The sequence below is a fragment of the Colius striatus genome, chromosome 18 (genome assembly GCF_028858725.1).
Source record: "Colius striatus isolate bColStr4 chromosome 18, bColStr4.1.hap1, whole genome shotgun sequence".
In the NCBI taxonomy this organism is placed as follows: Eukaryota; Metazoa; Chordata; class Aves; order Coliiformes; family Coliidae; genus Colius; species Colius striatus.
Window position 1 is genome coordinate 10138926 of NC_084776.1, and position 23248 is coordinate 10162173.

At 45.8% G+C, this 23248-nt stretch overlaps 1 protein-coding gene across 1 annotated transcript in view; it reads right to left on the bottom strand.

Annotated features, from left to right (window-relative positions):
* Nucleotides 1-22359, bottom strand: part of UBE2O (ubiquitin conjugating enzyme E2 O) — a 65166-nt gene extending 42807 nt beyond the window's left edge. Inside the window, exon 1 of the mRNA XM_062010652.1 lies at nucleotides 21955-22359. Coding sequence (XP_061866636.1) covers nucleotides 21955-22320 — 366 coding nt within the window. The 5' untranslated portion in view covers nucleotides 22321-22359. The remainder of the gene's footprint in view (nucleotides 1-21954) is intronic.
* Nucleotides 22360-23248: the final 889 nt, after the last annotated feature.

Here is a 23248-nt window from a genome sequence, read left to right on the forward strand (position 1 = left end):
TGGTTGATCTCACACGCAGAACACACTCCCCAAACACACAGCAGTGCCTCACATACAAGGAACACTGCATGGACAGACAGGCTGTCTGAAGGCCAAGGAGAAGCAGCAGAGCAGGGAATTCAATGAAGTGGGTCAGGACCTGGGTAAATTTGCTAACGTAGCTGGGAAATGCAGCATTTTCAGGCTGGAGATAAGGGCAGTTTCCACAGCCAGTGACTAAGAGCAGTCAGGAGCAACTCAGAAATTTAGCTCACCAGGAAACCAGGATCACTGCCTCCTCATCAGAACACTGCCAGAGCACAGGTCTAGAGCCATCTCTCCAGTCCCTTCTCACACAGAGCAAAGGCACAAACTACTTTAAGGGCTACAATGGCTAACAATAGCTACAAGTCACAGCAAGAGTTCTGCAGAGGCTTTCTGTTAAACAACATGCAGCCTGGCTCAGCTGTATCCACAACTAAGTCACATTCTAGTTTAAAAATTAAATCCAAGCTTTTATGATCAGTTCAAGTAACTTCTGGAATGCTACAGAGAATCCTCCCAGAATTCAGTGACAGTGTGGGTACCCCGTGCATGCATTTACTTCTGATAAACAGCAAAGCCACTCCCCCAGCTCACACTGCAGAAGAGACTGTGAATGCTACTGGGACAATGCAGCACAATTGCATCATTGCCCAAAAAACCTCAGCTGCATTTTCTATTCATTAAAAGAGTTTCAATTATCCCCCCCATACATAAATGCTGTATTGGCTATTATAAAAAGAAGGAACAGCCCCTATTGAATCCATACACTTTTACACTGTACAGTCCAGTTATTTAACCATTGGATTTCTGCACTGTTATATGCCTTTGAATAAAAAGGGGGAATTCAACACTTTTAGAAAGGCTGAGGGAAGACTAAAACATCTCCCAGAACAGAGCAGGTTTAATTCTTTGTATGTTTATGCATCCTACAGTAAAAATGCAACCAACTTTCAATTCCCTTCAATAACTGAGAAAAATCTCAGCAGGACTGGTGACAGCAACGACACAACAGGGACAGAAGTGTAAAAACACACCAATACTCCCAGTGCAAAACATTGCTTCACCTCCCCTTGCACAGGGAAGCCTAACAGAATCCCAGCAGGAACACAAAGCTTTCACCATCCTACTTAAAACCCATCAATATGGTCATACAACACTATTATATCATTTTGCCTTCAGGTGTTTCTTAAGCTGACTTCTAAACCATTTATCATAAGCTCTCCAGATTTGTGCCATCACCTTAAGACAGTACAGCATTTGCTCAGCAGAATATCCAACATGTGCACAGAAGCACTGCTCCCCTCTCCATGTTACTCTGCAGGTACCAATTCAGTTATTCAGCAGCACATTTGATATGACAGTAAATCAACATTACAGTTCAGGGAATTTTCATTTCTCCCCCCATCTCTTCTTTGGCAACTGAGCAATATATATAGATGGCTCAACAAAGTCACTGAGCCAGTGGTGTAAGTAAGCACTTAGCTTGTAACACTTGCTTACTTACAACACTTAAGTAAACACTCTACAACAGAAAGCAGAGGGACAATAAAGCCAGGTATTCCCTGGTTTTGTATGTAGTACACAATTCCCATTCTAAACCTGCTCAAGTCAGATTCAGTACCTCCCTACACACGGGTTTTGAGGGCAAAATTCTTTATACTTGCACTATCTTTGCCAGCCTGGTTTTCCTCTGCTCATAGCATACAGAAACAGTAAACTTCTTGCAGGAGTCTATCTTTATGCTCCTCAACTTGGCACATGCTCTACAGCACACCACAGCTCAATGGCTGAACAACAATCACTAACTACTGGGAGAAAATATTCCCCAAGATGCTCAAATCCAGTTTTCAAGAATGGCTTAAGCATTTAGGAGATTCAGCAGCAGAAGAGTGCCCAGGGGAGTAACACACTTCTAGGCCAACCAGGAACCCATGAAATCTTCAATTTTTAATGAAAGGAGTGTCTCAGAGAAACCTGGAACTGCCCCTTCATTAAAAACACTTCTAAAAGGTCATCTCTTACAGACAAACAAGGGGAGACTGACTGGTAACAGAACCCACCATGGAACTGACTATCTTCCCTAAGTGTCAAAGACTAAAGTCTCAGAATTGTCTTAAGTGGGGTTTAGAACTGTTTTATGATATGCTTGCTGCCTCTTTCACCCCTGCATATACATCAGCAGGTTTAAAAAGCCTTCCCTGAATCTCTATACCTTCAGCAGGAACACATCTCTATTCTCTTCTTGGCCTAGAATAACAAACATGAGACAGTAACATCACCTGTAAGATATTTCAATGCCATTCTGGTGAGAAAAGATGCTAGAATAGCTTTAGGGGATGTCATGTTTGAGTCAGCAGCTCTGTCAAATACTACACCCTTAAAAAGTGCATTTGTTCCCTTCCTATACTTCTCACCCCTCTTCAGACCAACTAGCTAACTAATGTCTGAGATAAGCTGGGGTCTTTCATCTTAAGCATCTTCACTGCCTCTGTGGATTCTTGGGTGTAACCTGACTGGATGTAAGCAGCTCTTCTGAGGATGCCCTTGGAGGGATAAGTGCTTACTCCAGTCAGCATGAGCAAAAAGCAGTAAAAGCCTGTTTGCCTAAAGTCAGCAGTTCTGCTTCCAAAGAGACACACAACTAGTCACAGTGAGAGGCTTTTTCTTTTCCCCCTCCTCTTTAGAAAAAGCCATTTTCCTTTCAGAGCAGAAAAGCACTAGATTCCTAGCCTAGATGCAATACTGAGCCTTGCCATTGTACATGTGCTAAGAGCCGCTTATGAGTATCTTATCCAGGAAAACAAAACAACCTAAGGACAAATGATGCAGGTAATCAATTACAAAGCTACTGATCCCCGTCCCTACAGTGGCATGACTCCAAATGTATGCTTTGTGCATCTGGATGCCTTTGCATCTACACACTAGAGAATAAAAACAGCTTGGTGAACAACTAATCAATAGCCCTGTCTGCAAAATACATTTTACCTTCTTAAACCAAGTCAGTTAGCCTTGACAGGGAGCCCCATATTTCCTGGAACTGTAACTCATTTGATGCCTGCTTCCTAAAACCACCTTTTTTGGGGATATATTGCTACACACACGTACTGTAAGTACGTGTTTTGCTTTAATGCCAGACTCTTTATGTGCCATATACATAACCTGGATTTTGCTTTAATGACTTCAGTTATAATAGAGGGATTTCAGCCCATCACAACCCCAGTGAAACATCAAGCCATAAACACAGAATGGGTTTACAAATACTATAAAAATACCTTCAGAAGATGATTTAAGAGAGCTCTGCTCCCCTGACAGATGGAGCAGCACTCTGCCTCCTCCTCCCTGCTTCTGGCAAAATGGAGGTTAAGTGAACTCTGTCTCTAGAGCACTGCCAAAATGCCTTGGTGAGGACTGTCCTGCAAACCCTTGAAAGAGGAACAAAGCTGCAAGCTGACCCTGTGACTGCAGAAAGTTATGACTGGCCAGCAGATTTCAGAGTTACTGAAAAGCCACACGGCATGAAGGAAGCAGCATTAACATAGTTGTAAGCAGAACTGCTCTGAGGTGCTGAGGGCCAGCTGTGTTCTGGGCAGGGTCCATGGGTTGATAAAGCCTTAGGCTGCATTATATGGCTTGTCATTCCTAATTAAACATACAAACTAGGTTCTTCCTTAAAACTGCCCCTCCTCATTAATTGCTACTGGACAGTCCTCAGATTTGGCAGGCTCCTGTGTACCCTCCAGCAGCAACTCAAACTGAGTCAGACCAGTCACTACCATGATGCTCCTGTGCCTACAAAAGCAATTTTCACTTGAAAAACATTCCACAACCTTTCAGGCTAGGTGAAGGGTTCCTTTTTCTTTGTGCAGGGGTTCTTCTTTGTTGTGTGAAACGGGAGTGACCAGACACCAATCTGATGTGCATCAGCTCCAATTTAGTGTCACATAATCATCACTTATGTACCTTTTCCAAATGCTGTAAGGTGCTACAATTCATGGCAAGTAGTTAATACAAAGGATCACGCGCTGTGCATAAGGCCTCAAAGTTTCATTTTTGTAACAACTTAAACATCAACCTCATTGTGTAAAAACACCATCCTTGTGCTTAAAACATCAGCCTTATTGGGTCTAAAACATCACCCCATCTGTTTGGCCTTCAGTTAGTTTTCTCTCACACTATGGTTATGTTTACCTTACATTGAGTTAACTTTATACTATTGTTAGTGACATATGTTACAGTTTGTTAGTCAAGTACAATCAATTATATAATGCTAAATTGAATGCTCTATTCAGCCTTCTAACAATGTTTAGTTTAATGCTCTGTCCTGTCTTCTGGCTTTGACCTTGTTTCTATTACAATCTGCTGTTTTGGTTTTCCCCTTGCTCACGCAGCTATCACATAGGCATTCCTTTCTGGCCTTTTTTGCTGTAGAAGGTGATTCAAAGACAAACTGCAGACTTTCTCTGTTTCTGACTGACTCCATAACATTCATTATAGCCCAGGCCCCAACAGCTATGCATCCACAAAGGTACTGTCATCAGCCACTGAAATGCAGCTAGCTCTGAGGCTGGAGATGGTAGCCAGGAAAAAAAATCAGGTGCACCATTAAACAGTGGCTGATAAGCCAAGAACACAGCACTTTTCCATTTGAAGGTACTCTACAGATACTCAGGTACACACTCCTACACTTAAGATATTGTCAAGATTAAGTACTATGTTGAGTATAGAGAAAGCAGCAAAAGGAATCCTTTTGCTATGAATATGAAATGACACACTGTGTTGTTATCACAAACTAAACAAATCCAGAAAGCACCTGATGTGGCAGAATCCTGTAGTAAAAGGCCCTCAACCGTGAACATCTGCACTAGCCTCAGACTCACTGCTGACAGGCAGGTGTTGTCTGTCAGATTTATGTGGATACACCTCTTATCAGGTGTGTGTCAGGAGATTTCCTGCACATTATCACACGTGCCTTCACCACAGATTCATGCAGTGAACGCAGAGTGCTTCCATCCCACTTAATACATCCCTCCCTGATTCATTTCTCATTACCCTGCAACTCAGACCCCACGTATGCAACATTAACTTGATTCTGCCAGGTACTCAGCAGCACCTCACTGCTTTCCTCCTTTACCCTTGCCTTGGGCACTGAAGGCTGAGAATATCAGAGAAAACACTGGGCAGGCAGGAGGATGTACTGGTCAGGATGCTAGCCCTAAAGCCTTAAGAATCCCACATGCCAAAGCATTTAAGTAGAGCTGAAGCTGCTACTTAATTAGGTTTGCATAATGAGTCATATTAAACAGCATATATGTAGGAACGGGTTTTCTATTAGTGCAAGGATCTCACTGGATTATCTAGGTGAAATGCTGCCACTACAATGGAGCCTTTTTTCATTTTATATACTTAACCATGACCTACATTCCTTTGCTCGGAGGCCCCATCTCCAGAGGGAATGTGCCTCTCTAATCAGCTCCAACATTTTTTTAGGGTTCATTGGGGATGGATGGAGCAGTCTCATGTCTCTTCAGATAACACATAGCTTACAGAAGCTCCAGGAGAGAGTGATAAAAAAGCCATCAAGTTCAAATAAGGGCAGGCAGTATCTGCAGCCTGATGTGACCAGCATCCTCTGCTGCTGAGACCACTGGGATTGATGAACAAAGCCTCCACGTGTCCCCAGGGAAGCTGACCATCTGCTTCACCTTGTGCAAGGAACTGTCTCCTGGTGAAACTGCAGTCAAGGTCAGGTTTGAGGAGGAAGACAAAACCAGGAGAAGTCTTTGGGACAGTGTGCAACCCGAACTATTGTCCCCAAAGGAAAGGCCTCTATGAGCCATCAGTAAAGAGAACATATAGACAAGAATATGCACTACCTGCATTAAAATACCACAAGGGAGTAGTTGCTCACATGTCAGGATTACACCTTATCCTTGTTTCCCAGAAGTTTTGGGGAATTTAAACTGCTTCCAAGACACAGCCTCTCCTCTCTGATAATAGCCAGGAAAAAAAAAAAGCACCTTCCCCCCCCAGTCCACCCTAAGAAATTCCCCCATATCAGAAAGAAACCACAGAAAGCTCAAAAAAGAAGGAATTTCTACAAAGTCATTCTAAGGCAGCAGGTCCAGGGAGCCAGGCCCATCCCTCAGGGCTCCTGCCTGAGCTGCTCAGGGCTTCCCCCTGGCATCAGCTCCAGGGACAACAGCTCACTCCAAGGGCATCAGGGTTGCAAGAGGAATTGTGCAGGGCTAGAAAAAGCAGTGACAGAGTAACACACCCCATTGCCACAGCCTCTGGAGAAACACTAATTCCACCAATGCATTCTCCCCATCAAGTCTCTTTTTCAGTCCTGTACCAATTTTATATATTTAAAACTCCCAAGTTTTTTTGCAAGCCAAGCCACATCGTTTCTGTGCCCTCTCCACTGCCACCAGCAATAAAGACCCCAATATCTCTGAGGGCTGTTAGCTTTGATGCATGACAGAAGAGGATACACTCAAAGCTGCAAAGCTCAACAATACTGAGAGCAGGAAAAATAACTCCTGCTTTGGTATTCTAAGCAGCTAAAACCAAGAGGTGCACAGAGAATGTACATACAATAAGCTGTCAAAAAACGACAAGGGTTATGTTGCACAGAAATAGGTCTGAGACTGAAACAGATATGAGGTCACCAGGGGTGTGGAAAGGAAACCACAGCTGAAAGAAATCCCACCATTTTGCCTTTTGTTCACATCATGCCAAATAGAACAAACTAAGGACACAGCAGTACCTCTGGAAGGAAACAAGCACACCCTCTCCTTTGTTACATGAACTCCTTCCCAAGTGCAGTTATACCCAGAACCAGGCTGATGGACACCAGTGAAAAGGGCTTCTCCTGCACTAAGGGGGGGCTCTGGCAGGCAGACCACATCCAGACCCAGGCTACCTACTGCAGCTCAGCCCTGAGCCCGGCACTGCTGCAAGACCCACCACCACTGCGGGCACACTTCTGTCACATCCTGCTCCCCACCTGCAGCACTGACACCTCTCAAGTTCCTGGTACCATTCAACATCCCATCTTATCTCACACTTTTCCATCCCACATGCCAGACTTGGGGAAATGAAGCAAAGATCCCAAACTCAGTTGTGTGCAAGCATACACTCACACCATTCCAGAGCATGACAGCCTGGGCAAGGCAGCAGGGGGTGAAGAGGTGAAGTCTGTTCACCTTCCTCCTTCTCTTTGCAGAACTGTCACTTCCCTTGCCATTTTAAAGTGTTTTACTTTCAAATCTCAGCCAGACAAACTGTAACCTGGGAGTACAAAGGCATTAACTAGTCACTTCTGCCTGGAGTCCACACAACAGAAGGCAACAGGTCAGGCAGATTTTCCAAAGGCTTCAACCTGCCACAGAGCTACTACTCTCCATACAGCAAGAAATAACCAATCTCACTGCAAATCCATACAGAAGGGTTTATGGAGCCTGTTGTATGACATCCACTGAATACACCAAGCACACTGTAAGCTGAGGCTGTTTACTTTTTATCAGTTTTCAGACCTTAGAACAAGGTATTTTTTCACATTACCTAAAAAGATGAAGAGCCTACAGTGTAACCTTCATTTGTTGCACAAGTAAATTTTAAGCCTGTATTTTTAGGGAAACTTGAGCAAACATTTATATTTAAGCTGAAATGTAACAAGAAAGGTCTCCCCTTCTGTGTAGCTGACCAACAGTACCATAAACCATTTGTGACGGAGTCCTGGCAGAAATACAAGTCATCACTGAAACTATGCCCTGCCTGCAAGGGCTGCACTGATGGTTTGTATTGAAGTACAATTATTTGCAAGTGATTGATTGAAGAGCCACAGAGCTCTATCAGAAATCTGTATTTTCAACCCAAGGGAAATGGCAAATGTCACTTTTCTGGAGGAAACTATTTTAAGGAAACTCCAGCTGTTTACCACCCTGATTTCTGTACCTCTCGGGATGGAACCTCCAACCATGTTCTTACCACACTTGTCTTCCTCAGACAGAGCACACATGTTGTTTCAGCCTCAAATTCAGAGCTCATCCTAGCTTTCACACTCTGGTCAGTCATCTAGACTGAAATAATAACACAAAAATGGGAACTACTAGAATTCATTCACATGGTGCTGTGGTAGACACTTGTTCACCAGTGCTCGAGTCTTCTGTCACAGCCACATTCCAGAAGCTTTCAAGGACACAGAGATAACCTCCACAGGCTGTGGGTGTTAAGAGATTTTTACCAACACCTTACTAGCTCAATAAAGCAATAATAGTAACTGCAAAAAGTCACTCTCCAGTTGAGTTCTGTTTGTAGAAAATGTTTGTTGCTTTTGCAGTTCAGAGCCAACCATAGAATGGCAGGGGTTGGAAGGGACCTTTAGAGATCATCTAGTCCAACCCCCCTGCAGAAGCAGGGTCACCTAGATCAGGTTGCACAGGAACGTGTCCAGGTGGGTCTTGAAGCCCTCCAAGGAAGGAGCCTCCACACTCTCCCTGGGCAGCCTGTGCCAGGGCTCCCTCACTGAAACAGTTTTTTCTTATGTTTAAGTGGAACTTTCTGTGTTCCAGCTTCATCCCATCACCCCTTGTCCTGTTGCTGGCTACTATAGAAAAAAGGGATGTCCCAACCTCCTGACACCCACCCTTTAGATATTTATAAATGTTAATAAGATCTCCCCTCAGTCTCCTCTTCTCCAGACTAAACAGCCCCAGTTCCCGCAGCCTTTCCCTGTATGAGAGATGTCCCAGTCCCCTGATCATCTTGGTGGCCCTGGTTCTCCATCCATTCACCTGAAACCTTTAAGCACCTCAGTGTCAAAGCATTTAAGTGTCACATACATTATGAACAGGAACAAGCTAAAGATCAGAAGCTGGCTTAAAAGTCTAAGGCTGTAACTCAGAAGTCCCAGATCTACTTCATCAAGCAAAGATGATTTTGACAGAGTAGCTTTAAAAAAAGACAGACACCAATGAAGTTTAAAAAGAAGCTGCTGCCCTCATCTCGAGAGTACGCAATGATCTGCAGAATGCATTGACTCAAAGTGATCACGATAAAGGTAAGTAAAATTTGCATTGAATCCTCCTTTTCTATCACATGCACCAACTATAGAACCGTCCACAAAGTTCAGGTAATGCTTCAGAATTGAACATATCAAGACAAACTGCCAATTTTCCTCTTGCAGAAACCCTCAGCTTCAGAAGTTGAGTCCCACAGTAGCACCGCAGGGACGGCACACCATGGAGAAGAATCTCAATGGTGAGCTCACCATAGCTTACAGAGGACAAATATAAAAAGAGAATTGTGAAGATACTTGAACACTGCACCAAAAAGCATATTGCTAGATGTTACCAACAGTCTGGGCACTCAAACAACACTTCTTTTCATAATAACGGAACACTCACCAAACCCTTGTGTGTGCAGAGAAGGAGGGACGGGAAAAGTGAAGTTTCTTGAACCTTATGGTGGGAGAGTAGGATAAAAACAATAAATATCTGTCAGTGTGGCATTTAACAACCACCTCAGTAACTTCTGTGAATGGAGCACTGAGATGATTCAAGAAAATACTGGGTTGAAACACTTCAAAGAGAAGCTGTGATGAATGGCTCTCACCATTACAGTATCGCCTGGCAGGGATGTGTGGCTTTCAATACATCGGATGGAGCAAGACAATGCCTCTCTCAGCTCCAGACAGGCATTCACCACATCACTCAGATTTCACCCAAGTGACATTTCAGCAGCACCTGCCCCCAGTTATAACAGCTATTTATAGCCAAGGTGGGTGTCAAGAAGAGTAATCTCATCCATCATGGGAGGCCTGGCTGCAATTCACAGAACACATGTCGTCATTTATGATTAAAAGTTCCTCCTCTTCCTGGGCTCTAATGGATATTTGCCACTTTGCTAAATCACAGTGTGGCTAAACATGACAGGTGCCTTCCTTACCTGGAAAGCACATGATAAACTCCCAGACAATGTTTGGATGAGGCTAAGCTGGAAGCAGCAGTCCTAGCTATGCACATGGCACAAAGTAACCCTGCCATGCTCCTACCTGAGCCTCATTTCCACATGGGGAAATAAGAAACACCTTTTATTTATTCTTCAGAACACAGATAATCCTGCTTCATTTCAAACACCCTGAAACAATTTAGTTGAAAAAAAATGCTCACACACCAGTGTTGTTCATTAGCAGCAAAACCTAAGAATCCAGCTCAACATTGCTGCTCATGTGAGCTGCTACAATTCCAGGCTACAAGCTTATAGTCAGGCAATTAGGCATTTTGAGAACATCTAGGGATCTTTTTCTTGAATAAACTGGAAAAATGAGAGTGCAAATGTGTGCCCTAACAGACAGGGAGGCAAACATTGGACAGGTCTGTCACCATCCAGAGTAGGGTAGGGACTGCTCTCTCAAGAGTGACGAACTGAATTAACTCCCAGAGAAAAATGAAAGTAACAAAGATAAGGGATATGAGGATAAATGGAGGTGGGGAGAAATGGTCGTTGACACACCAGTGGAGAGTTGGGAGAAAACTAAACATAATCAAGGGATGTGAACATTTTTGAGTGCAACTGAGGCAGCAAAATGGTATAAAAATGAAGAGCTATGAAAAAAGACCTGCACCTGCTACCACAACAAACTTCTGTCTGCAGTAGCAGCAACACACCTGATCTTGCCACAGCAGGAACCAGCTGTGCTAAGAGCCAAGCTAGCAAATACTTGAGAACTGCAATTTGGTGTCTTTTTCACCACAGTCAGTAGTACATACAGGTTTGACAATGATGTCATTCTGTGCCTAATCCTTGATCTTTTGTTTTAAGCCTTCATTCAAGCCTTGCCAGCAGCACTGTAGATCAGAGGCAGACAATCCAAACTGTAGCTGAGCTAACAAGAACAAACAGCATTGCATAAAGATTTCTTAGCCTGCTTTTCAGAACAAATATCACAGACTCTCCAGCTCCTGTGGTGTTTGATTCACTGCCACCACCACATTGAGACGATTCTTCCAGCAACCAAGGAGATACAGACAGGAGCTGCACAGCAAACTTCTGTGACTGCTCAGAAGTGCTTCCACAAAATGGCTTGCTAGCCCAAACTGTACTAAGGAGTTGTAAAGGATCCACATTCTGCCAAACAAGACATTTTCACCCTGAGCTTGCTGGCCTTTCCACACACCTTTAGCAGTGTAAGAGCACAACACATTTAGAGAAGCAGGTACAGGAGCACAGAGACAGGAATCTGCCCTACAAACACCACCTTTAAAAGCTGCTCTTTTCAGTCCCTTCACTTCTCATTACAGCTCTCCTGGAAATGAACACTTACCAATGCCAGATTACAAGAGATTAATTAAGTTATCAGAAGAGACAGTTAGAGCTCCTGTCAGACACCACAGGCAGTAAAATACACTCAGCAGTAATTATCAGTTAGGGTGGGTGATGAAGCCAGACCACCTAACTACAGCCAAAGTGAAATGCAGTTTGTCAAACCCAACACTTAGGGCTCACCAGCAGCTTCCAAACATCTCCATAACCGCTAAAGGGGGGAAAATAAAAGCTTTCCCAGCAAGCACTGACAACAGCAAGTATGCCAGCTATGGGAGTTCTCAGATAAGAGCCTGTTCTCTACAAAACTGCCTTGCTTGCACTGTTGTACATATGCTAATCAGAAAGATGCTGTAATCTGAAGAGAAAGCTACTTAGTGGGGAGAAACAAAAGGAGACAAAGCAGCACCGAGGGAGACAAGGTTAGGTGTGAATACACATTGTGGTTTTGCACCAGAATGGCAATTAAACAGTAGAATCCACAGAGCTAGTGCAATACACAGTTAATGCAATACACAGAGTTAGTGCAATACACTCAGGGCACAGTTCACTGTGCTAACACAAAACATACTTCAACTCACAATTTTAACCATTGGACAAGAGTGGACAGGTTTCAGATGGTGCCAATGTGGTACCAAATTATGTTACTGAGAATAGCAATGCCAATATGGACAGAACTATGGAGAGGAAGCCAGGAACTTCGCCTGGATTTCCTCCAAAGCTCAAAGTGTCAACACTGGGGGGGAAAACCCCAGAAGGATTCCTCCAATTAAAGATTTTAGACAGGCATTAGTCACCACATCAATTACCATATTTGTCATGTTTATTTTCCATGAATTATTAATCTTTGTCCCAACAAGAGAGTGGATCACACAGTAATTCTGTAAAATATGAAGAGTGCTTGACACGTGAAGTGTTAAGTTTTCATCTAACACTCAGGCTCAGATAAAAGCAGCCTCTGGAAAGAAACATTAATACCACTCAACAAGGTACTCCAGGCTGATCAGGGCAGCCAGAGCCAATTCTGATCAAGGAAGCATTGTCTGGACAAGGGCTACAAGATGAGCAGGCAAGAAACTCAGTGATATACAGTCTGAGGGTGAAAAGAGAAAATGCTTGTGTTTCACCACATAATAGTGCATTTATAAAGACAAGCAGCTATTTAGGAGCCAGCTTTGCTTTTTATGAGATAGGTACAGGAAGAGATGGTATGATTTCCTTGCATGTCTCTGCTAGAAGTTACACACTTTCTCATAAAGATTAGGACAGCCTCCTCATTCAAGAAATCAAAGCAGTTATCTCTGCATGCCAGACCTTTCCTTTCATCAGTACTAACCTGGAGTACTCACTGGTAAGGACAGGGAGTACCTGCCCTTCACACATTAGTAAAGTCACCCTGTATTTAGCCCTTTGCTTTATCATGACAGGGCAGATTTTGTTTGTGAACCAAATGAGCCATTTCTCTGTCATGTACCAGCACAATCCCCACCACCACACAAAACTAAACAGGCAGTTTCTAGCCCCAGAGTCAAAAGGGCACGTAAGCCAATTCAGCTATGCAGGTCAGATGTTCTGTGTGGAAATGTTCTGTTACTGAGCCAATAACACATTCTGAACCTGATTGTCTGATGTTTACACATAGAGTGAGATTTCAAAACACTGACAGCTGGCATATGATGACAACAATATCAATTAAGGTATTAAAAACCCCTGAGGTTTCTTCCTAATCCAAGCAGCCAGGAATTCTGGCATTTTGCAGTGTCACCTTCCCCACCGTGTAGTTCTGCAAGGTGTTCTCTTCTTTCTTATATTTCAGGAACATACAGAGGTGCATAGTCTAGGAAGCAACTTGCTTCATCCAAAATGCAGCTTGCTTCATCCTGTGAAGTTTGTTCCAGTCCAGAAAGCTTCCACAGTCAGGATAATTCAGGTCTGTGTTCATCAGTCACAAGCTGCATTAAATACACCCCAAGGAGGAGACATTATATGCTACCACTACTCCTTACCAAGTGGTTCCCAAGCTGTTTGGAATACACCCCAACTGTTAGCCAGCCCACCTCTTACCAAAAGCAAATGAATCATCTGCATTTGCAGACCTTAAAAAAACCAAACAACAAACAACAGAGGTTTTCCAGGAAGGATGGAGATTCCCCCCTTTGTCCCTCTCCCATTTTCTGCTTTAAACTGAAGCTCACAGACAGTTTGCTAAAATGAGATTATACTCGGGCGTGGGAAACCTGAGCAATTTACAGCCTGTGGCACGAGGACAGAGAAAAAGCTTCTGATAGAAGTTGCATGACAAGACAAATATGAAGAGGTGGTTCATTATATATCATTTCCAGCCAGTTACACAATTGCATAGTAACTCTAAATTTAGAAAATATGCCTATTTTGTATCAAGACTAATGCTGCTCCAAGGAACTTGGACATAGAACTGAAAAGAAGCATGAATACTTTTTGCAGTACTCATGAAGATTATTTGGTTGCATTAGATACATAACTCACTTTCCAAAGGAAAGAAAAATCCAACTTTCATCTTCAATATCTTGAACCATGAGGCCTGAAACACCCACTTGATTCTATAAGCACTGGTGTGAACTAAGTCAACAGCCTACCTCCAGGCTGCTCTCCACTGACTACATTTCTAACCCAACCTTGCAAAACCCACAGCTCACTAGATTTAAACCAAAAACCAAATCAAACTTGAGTTCCTCAACAGCAAGAGATAAAGTATGCCACCTAGTTTCCACACATCTCATTTTACACATATGCTGAACAACCAACAAGTTGTGCTTTGGCATCAGAATAATTTGCCCAGGTAGAAGTCTCCAGCTTGAGGAACGTCAAAAAGTTTTTCCCACCAAACAGACAGCTCATGCTCTCCAGCCCTGATCAGAAAGGGACTGTACTGAGCACATGCCAGGAAAAGGCCACTGGGACCTGGCAGCACTGTGCCAGCTGTCTTACCCAGAGTCACCTGAGAGGGAAGATTCTGTCACCTTTCCAAAGAGGCACTGCCACATCAGAGCCTGGAAAATGCTTTGAAGATGAAAAGTGCTACTTGCTAAGTATCCTTATCAGCAGACAGGCAGCAGCATTTCTTACAATCAAAATGATTCATAGGCAAAATTCCTTTATTCTCAAAGAAGTTATATCCTTTCAAAAGTAGGTAAAAAAATGAATCACCCATGATAGAACTAAATCCAGCTCTCCCAGTATTAGTGTATTTCACTAAGCAGAAGCTCCGTGTGAAAACTGTATCCAGGAATGGTGCACCTGGGACTCCCAGCTTTGGGATAAGAAAAATAGTTAAAAGCCTTAAGCTCCTGATCTTTCCCTGGTGATTAAATAGCCTTCCTCACTTGTCAGTCTCCAAACCCCTCCTTCAAAAGCAGAAAAGCTAATAGTTTTACAGGCAGCTGTAAGAACAAGCCACTGAGGCTGTTTGATGTGTGCTGAATATAGAACCACACGGTACCACTGTCTTGATGTTACTGTACAAAAGAAATGCTGCTTAATGGACCAAGACCATTGCTGCTTAGTTTCTCTTCAACTCAGGAGACTATAACCAGAGGCTGTGAAGTGATACCACTGCAAATGCAAGCTGAGCAGGGTTTCCTTGTTTCAAATTTACTGCCCTGGAAGCGACAGTAAGATACCAAGTGCTTCTGTCCTGTCCTGGATGGCTTTTCTGCAAGCCCTTGGTCTCACCTCCTACCAGCAACCTTCACACAGCCCATTCATTTCACAAAGAGCTATAGCACCAGCTGTTGAGGAGAGAAACAGAGGTCATGATTTTAAAGACAGTGGCATAAGCAGGGAAAAAAAAACCAAAATCAGCTTTGCAATTACAAAGATGCCTACCCATGCAGAGCATCCAATGTACATCCCTAGCAGGGAGATGGCTGCTCAAACCCCTTGAAAAACTGGGCAAGTGATTTCAGATGTAACTTGGTACATCTCACTTTCAGGATCTTGGCATATGTGCACAAAAATCCCATTTTGTATCTTGGCTTCCACCTGCTCCCCTTATATATCCAAGCCTTCCACTTTCTACCCTATGCCAGAAGCTAATAGAGCAAGCGAGTCCAAACCCACCTAAACCTACAGCCTCACTGCTCTTGACACCACTCCCACACATGTCTAACTATTCATTTGTTCAAGTTTAAACCAGCAGATCAGCAGACACATCGTGCAAGCTCTGATCTCACAGCACACAGGCTCTTAGCTTCAGTCTTCTCCACAGCCTGAACTGAACTGCAATCCCCTTCACAGCCACAGAGCTTCTCTGGTGCAATGTGCACCTGACTGATGGAGGAGGATGAACCAAACATAAAGGTGATGTCATTTCTTTAAAAAGACAACCCCAAAAGCACAGTCTAGTGTGCAGAGGTAGAGATTTCTCAGTCTCAAAATCTGATCACTCTCAATTCACATTTTTGCCCTCACGTGCAGTCAAATGCATGAAATGATAGGTAAGAATAACCCCAAAATGCACAGTAAGATGTTTTCTATCAAGACACACAGCTGAAGCCACAACACAGCCAACTGTGCAGAGCTGGGCTGTTGTTTACTGGTTTGCACTGGAACCTCCAAGCAGTTCATTCAGCACAGACCAAAGGAGCAATAAAACTAAACAGACACCTGTCAGCTTGAAACTCGGGATCATCTGAAAGCACTGCAGCTATTACAGTTGCCAGGAATCCCCATCACCTACATTGCCAAAACCACGTGCTTTTAATAGTATTTGGTTTCTCATCATCCCTTACTATCATTATCACTCTAACCTCCACATAGTCTTCTGCTTCCTTCACAGAAGGGCAACATTTAGAAAGAAAAGAAGCCTACCCATATGTATGAAAGGTGAATGCCTCACCTCTCCCCCAGGCCCAGGCCCTTGCCATTAAGAGAGATTGATTTTTGCTGAGGTTTAACTTTGCAAATTCCAGTTAGCAGAATATTTTGGTTTCAGACAACAAACGTGCACACATCTATCTAGCAGCCTAACATCTACCAGCAAATGGAAAGAAGCCAAATCATTACAAAGAGGTCTCCCTATGGGTTGTTTCTTTTCCATTTGTTCCAGCAGATGGAGTTCACATTCTCCTACATTGGCAAAGGTCTCGGGAGTGGGACACACTAGGCAAGGTGGAGGCTAAACTGAGTTACAGGTCAAGTGTTCTGGAGAACTACATAACTAAGAAGCAAGCCAAGCCATCATCTCACTTCTCTCAGTCCCAGGAAACTCAGGACTGACAACCTTAAAAGCAAGTGAAAATATTTCAGATTATATTATATTTCAGTATGAGCTCCTGTGCTGAAAAGCAACTCATTTGGGCAGAACCTCAGCACATGGTGGAAGGTAACAGTAGAGTAGGAACAATGAGGTAGGTTTTTCCCAGGTAGCATTTAGGAAAGTGTCATCACCTTCTGAGACTTTGAAATCCCCAAAGTAATTAAACAGTCAAACGAGAAGAGGCTTTTAGTTTCACTAACGTCAATTATTCCCCAGCACCAACATAGATGCCAAACATTAAAAAGCATCTTTCTTCTGCAGAGATGAGAAGAGCTGAGGACAGCTGCCATAAGCAAGCAAGACCTTGCCCCAAAAAGCAAATGGCAAAAGCTTTTGCCATTTAACTTCAATGAAGGGCCTTCAGATAAAACAAGTAACTTCATGAAATTGCTTCAAGCTGCTGCTTTGTGCAAATGTGCATTGGAGCTGCCTCACACGGGCAAAGGCAGGACTTGCCTGAGAAAGCTGCAGCAAAATGCCTCACACAGGCATTGCAAAGCCTGTCAAAGGCTTTGATTGATTCCTTCTAAAGCTTTTAGTACACATTAGATTGTTTACTAGTCCTAAGAGCATTACTAATTTAGGTTTTTCCTTTTTTAAGCCATAGCAGCAGGCTGAAAGTGAGTTCATCCTGGAAGAGAGCATGCCACAACAACTGCTTGCTTGGGGAGAGGTTTCATCCACTTTAAAAATAACACTCCTGTCTAGATTTGGAACAGTTACAATTAATTGCTTAGCCCAGGTGGCCACTTGCAACTCCTCAATTGTCAATTCACTCTGCAAGCTGTATACAAAACAACTCTACATACAGTAATAGCCTACACTGTTTAGTACTCCTGAGACTTCCATCCTGTGATTTGTGCAGGATGCCACTTTTGCAGTAAAATATTAATGACAATCCCCAAGTCAGTATTGCAAGAGCCAAACCAATCAAAGTGAAAAGGGGAATTGACTCAAGGGTACATAACCTTGCAATGGATACTCACAGGATGGAAAGGTTATCCATTAAAGTGGTTCTAGTTTACACAGAACTGCAAAAATTCCAGTAAGCTTTTTCTCTTCTCTTGTCTCTAACTCCTACAAACATCAAGTGGTTCCAAAGAGCATCCCTGGGAGACTAACTGAAATGTCAGATGCAAGAAGAGGGTTAGATACAGCTTCCTCACACAATAAACCCCAGTATTAATAGTTTATAGGCATGCAATTTGTGTGCTTCAACAAAACTAGAGCTCTGCCCTGTGACCAGTGTTTCCTCACAGCTCCCAAAGACTCTGCCCTTGCAAGGCAGAGCTATCTCTCTCATCCTGCTGCAGCCCACTGTGCTTCATCACTATGCTTCCAGGCAGCAAACTCCTTGCCTGGTTTGATGATAGAAGATTTTTAAGGCTGTTTCCATCCCTCAGCTGCAAACAGGTTCCACAGAGTCACTAGCTAAGAGTAACACCTGAAAAGTCCAGGCTGGTGGCTGTGATCTCATCTGTGAGGGCTGAGAGCTGCTGTAAAGGGACAGAGAGCGAAAACACAGACCTATAATAAAAGGAAGTATTTCCTTCTCTGGTAGTGTAAGCACAGAAAGAGCACAACTTACAAGTTTAGGACACAGCAGTAACTTCATGGTAGAACTTAGACAAGAAGGAAAACATCAATTAAAATCTTGACATGATGTGTCTTTGCAGAAACTTCTCCTGCAACCTTGTATTCATGACTCAATATTTGAGGTCAAGAAATTATAGCACTGAAGAGTGGAAAGGAACAGAAGGGTTATGAAGCAGAGCTGAATTCACAGAGAGACTTGTGGAAATAACATCAGGTAATTCCCAGATAACAAGCCACTGGGCAGCCCTGGTAGTTTGAATCTGTTTCCAAAGCAAAACTGAATGCACTAAGACAGCCACCCAAGTCAAGTTGTATTCTGAACAGGCTGATAAAAGCTGCACCTTGACTTAGGGCAATGCTGGAGCCCTGAAGGGTCCCCTATACATAAATCCATCAGCAGTGTGTGGGTACCAGGCCCACTCAGATGCCAGTCCAAGCGTTTGCTCCCAGGGGCAGACACAGAGAACTCGCAGCCCAGCAGCTGAAGGCCTTTAGATAAGGTGCTGAAACATAACACCTGCACTTTCCATTTCCCTCAGCTGCAGACAAGGCATATCTGCCTTGCACAGGCTATGGGAAAATGAACAGTGGCAGAGAACTCCAAAGGCTTTCAGGTGAGAGGCAGTAAGAAGGGCAGCAGCTTTTTAAAGCACACTATGAGCCTGACATCTAATATGTTCCAGCATTTTTGTGAAGGTCCCAAAGGCTCAAGTGTGCATCAGGAACAGCCCACAGCTGAGGAAGCCTGAAATTCAAATGCAGCTGGTCTCAAGCACTCCTGCTAATTTGTCAGAAAAAGCATCAAGTGCTCACAGCAGTTCAGGGTATTGTCACAACCTGAGCTGAGAACTACATCTAGCATTCAAAGGGTACCATGAAGAGAGATACAGCTTTGGCTGGAGGAACTTCTCCTCAGGTCTGTCGGGTCAGGCAAGACACAGATGGCAAAAGTGTTTGAGAGAGGAAGCTTTCTCCTTCCAGGACTGTTTGGGTTTCACAAGATCCAGCAAGAATTATTTCCCAGTGTTTTAAATGGGGAAATTGGTCATGGAAGGCAGGAAAGGCGCACACAGAGCCTGACAGTAAGAAATCCTGGCTCCACTTTTATCCACATCGCTGTCACGATACTGCTAATGCCTCACTGCAGGAACGTGCATGGATATACCATTATTACTGGAGGAGCTAGTGGGGCTTTTTACCAGCTGCTAGCTCTGTTTCAAGAGAAAGTTTCTATTATTTATTAACATCAGTAACTACCTGTTTGGGTTTAAGTGACAGTCTACCTACCATTGCCAACAGGGAAGAGCCAACAGCAAGCACTGAACTTCTAGAAGTGACAGTAAAAGTGATGAGCCTGCCTGTGCCCTAGCTGGAAAAAAGGGATTATTTAAGTGCCCATAGTTACTGAAAAGTCAGGAAAGCTCTAAGATCAGAACTGGATACAGAAAGCTGCTTTTGACCTTTGCACTAAGACCCAAAGGTGCTGTTTCACGCTCCTCAAAATTTGCAACAACTTCATTCCTCTCTTGATTACAACACTCGTGAGGGTTCATAGATCTTAAAGCACTTGACAAACAGGAGAGAGGCATCCAGGCCTCTGCATGAATGCAGGATGCAAGGTACAAACACAAGACAGCACAAGATGGGGCTAGCGAAAGCTCTGGCCCCAGGAGCACCTTTACCTTCTGCCCATTTCTGAATTAAGAGCTCATGGAAATTAGAAGTAATAAAAGGAAATTAAAGAGTACAACAAGCACCCTCTGGAATCCATAGTTTAGCTGCAATCAGGGCAGGTAAATATTTTTAAGGACCTCAAACCAGAATCCCTCAGCCAAAGACACTAGAGAGTGTCAGAGCTGCAGCCAAAAGAAGGACCTGCAGGTAACAGCAGGCAACAGCACCCAAAAGCCAACAAACTCCAGGCCCAGGACAACCACGGTTTGTACTACTCTCAGCATGGACAATGACAAGCACACCAGGTTGTTTCTCACACATCAGTGTTATCTAAAAAAGGCCAGGGCAGCAGACAGCTAAAAAGCCCTGACTGTAACCAGGAAATCAGATGTCCCACACCATGTTTCCAAAGGCATCAGATTTCGCTTCAGCAACCCCCAGCTGCAGCGCAGATCCTACTCAATGCTTCTCAATTTTGTTAGTGGCAGCTTTTCAAATGAAAAAAACCCACCTAAATTCCTCAGGCACTTTGGGAACATCTCCCCTGGGGCTGTTACTCAAGTGGCAAAGATGCCTACACCAGAGCAGGACCACCAAAGGGAAAGACAGACAGGCAGTTTATTTACGTAACTGATTCCTGACCCTCCCCAGTCCAGCTTTTTCCAGCATTTGAAAGGGCAGTTACCAAGTGACTAAAGTCAGAGCTAATGCTTCTGGATTGGGGAATCCAGTAACAACTCCTAAGTCCCTGTTTACTCGCCCAAATCAAGGTGCCTTTGTATAGACGTCGAAAGCCACTCTCAACTCAGGACAAATTTTTGCTGCAACAGCACACAAAGATTTTATTGGAGGGCTGCAGTGAGTGAATTGTGGTTCTTTGGAGGAAGAAGGTGCATTTTTAAAAGCACAAATACATCATGTGGCAACATCTTTGCTGAATACCTGCTTTCATTTTCCTTATCTCCACCTGGTCACGTGTCTAATGACACTACCACCTAAATTTAGCTCATTCGGCTGGCACTTGCAATCCCAACGATGCCTGTAGGACCACAACACACCTTTCTTCATCTCCCTTCTCTCCTTTGGCATACAGGGCCATTTCTGAAACAGCACATCAGGCAACATGCCAGAAGCCTCCTGCTTTCTCCTGCCACCCCAGAAGCTCTCTGAGCCCCGGCTGGGCTGCAGGGACAGCGCAGGGCCCTGTTTTGTTCGGTGCAACGCCCATCCCTCGCAAGCCCCTTTGTGCTATATCACAGTGCCCCCTCGCTCGCTTTTGTCTCCGTGCTGTCAGTCAGAACCCCACATCAGACCAACTTTGGGAAGCAGGAATATTCTAATGCAGAGACCTGCACCTTGGGGCTCTTCAGGTATAACTAAGAGGTCACAGATTTTCAGCATGTCTCGTCAGCAGGGGGTAAACACGTCAGTGAGGGCAGAACCAAGCCACCCTTACTCGCCACTGAAATCTTTATTGAGTTGAGGCTTCCCCGTTTGGCTGTTGGATCCTTTAGAACAGGCAATGACAACACTGACTATCCAGTAAATACTGGCCCACATCCCCAGTGAGTAAGAGGGGTCTGGAAGCTTGCTCAGATGGCCCTGCCTCTCCTCACACCAGCAAACCCACTGCCCCAGCCAAGCAGCTGCTCCCCACCACCAGCACCAGGCACGCCAGACTTCCCGCAGGAGCCTGGGGAAGGAGAGGAACGGGATTCCAACCTCTGGAGGACACTGTCCACCTCCCCAGGGCTCAGACTGCTGCCTGCCAGCAAGCAAGGACAAGGGGGTACCAGGGAAAAAACGCAACACCCCCTTCTCGGTGCAGCCAAACTCCGCAGCCGGCAGTGAAGAGGATGGGGCCAGCCGGGAGCATCCCCGACGCGGCAGGCCCACTCAGGCCCCTGCCCCACGAAGCCTCCAAGGCGGAGCCCCGGCCCTGCAGCCGGAGCCGGGCCCCCGGGGCGGGCCGCACACGCAGGCAGAGAGGCGGAGGCCGAGACAGGCCGCAGCCAGCCCCCCCCTCCCGCCCCGGTTACCTTGGTCTCCTTGACGTGCTGCTTGATGCCCTCCGGGTACCACTGCACCCGCACGTAGCCCCGCCGCAGCGGGCTGGCGCGGCCCTCCTCCGTGCCGCCGGCCCCGGGGCCTCCCGACTCGGAGCCCCCGGAGCTGGCGGCGCCGCCGCCGGTCCCGCGCCCGCCCTCCTCTTCCTCCGAGTCCGAGTCCTCGCCGTGGATGAGCCGCACCAGGCCGAACCGCACCGAGCCGCGGTAGCGGCCCGACACCAGGTCGTGCGAGAAGAGGAGGCGCTGCGAGCCGCCCGGCGGGGCGGGCAGGGGCAGCGCGGCGGGGGGGGCCGGGGCGGTGGGGGCCGGGGCCGCCTCAGCGGGCTGATCCGCCATGGCGCCGGGAGAGCGAGAGCGCGCGGCCGCCGGCGCAGGCTGGGGGAGGGGCGGGGCGGGGCGCGCGGGCCGCGCGCAAGTACCGGGCGGGGGCGGGGCCGCGCGGGGCCACGCCCACAACGGGCCCCGCCCACCGCGCGGCGCCCGGCCGCGGCCCCCCGCGCGCCCAGCCCCGCACCGCGCTGCCGCGGCCGCCGCCGGCTCCCCCGGACCTTGCAGCCCGTGCAGGGCGTACAGAGCCACCCCCTGCTTCCCGCCCCTGCCAGGCCCGCCCTGCCCTGCGCAGGGCACGGCGCGGTCTGCCCCGGCACTTGCTGGGAGCCGCGGTCCAGCTGACAGAACTGCCCGGTTTTGGCTTTTATAGCTCCTAGAAGCTTTCATTAGGGTGTGCAAATGAGCCAAGTGTTTGGCTTCACTGACTCAAGCGGTTTTTCCCCTCTCTGCGGGGATTTTTGAAGTCGAAATGGTTCCTTGAGTCCTGCTGCTCCGGCACGTAAAGGCTAAAGGAATTCAAAACAGCCTTTGCTGCCTTTCCTTTACCCAAAGACACCCTGCCCTGCCTGTTTGCTCCCTAGATCTCCCCACCTGTGCAGCACTGCCTGGAGTATCAGGAAAATGCGTGACAATTTTGTCCCAGGAAAGACCCCAGGAGCAGCAGAGCAGTGTTCTCCCTCCTGCCCGTTCCCTCCCACAGACAGGAGGCTGCTCTGCCTTCCCTGGCTATCATCTCTCCTTCCAAGGTATCTCCTTTTTGGAAAAGCAACAGGGATAAAGGTCTGACTGTGCTGACCTCTGGGATTCACTACTCACAGCAAGGGAGCAGGAACCTCTCCCAATCCTGCTGGGATTTTCCACCCTCACCCTAAGAGCTGGGAAGAGGCTGGGCAGACAGGGGCTGTGTGGGTGAGGGATGTGCTGTTGGTCAGCT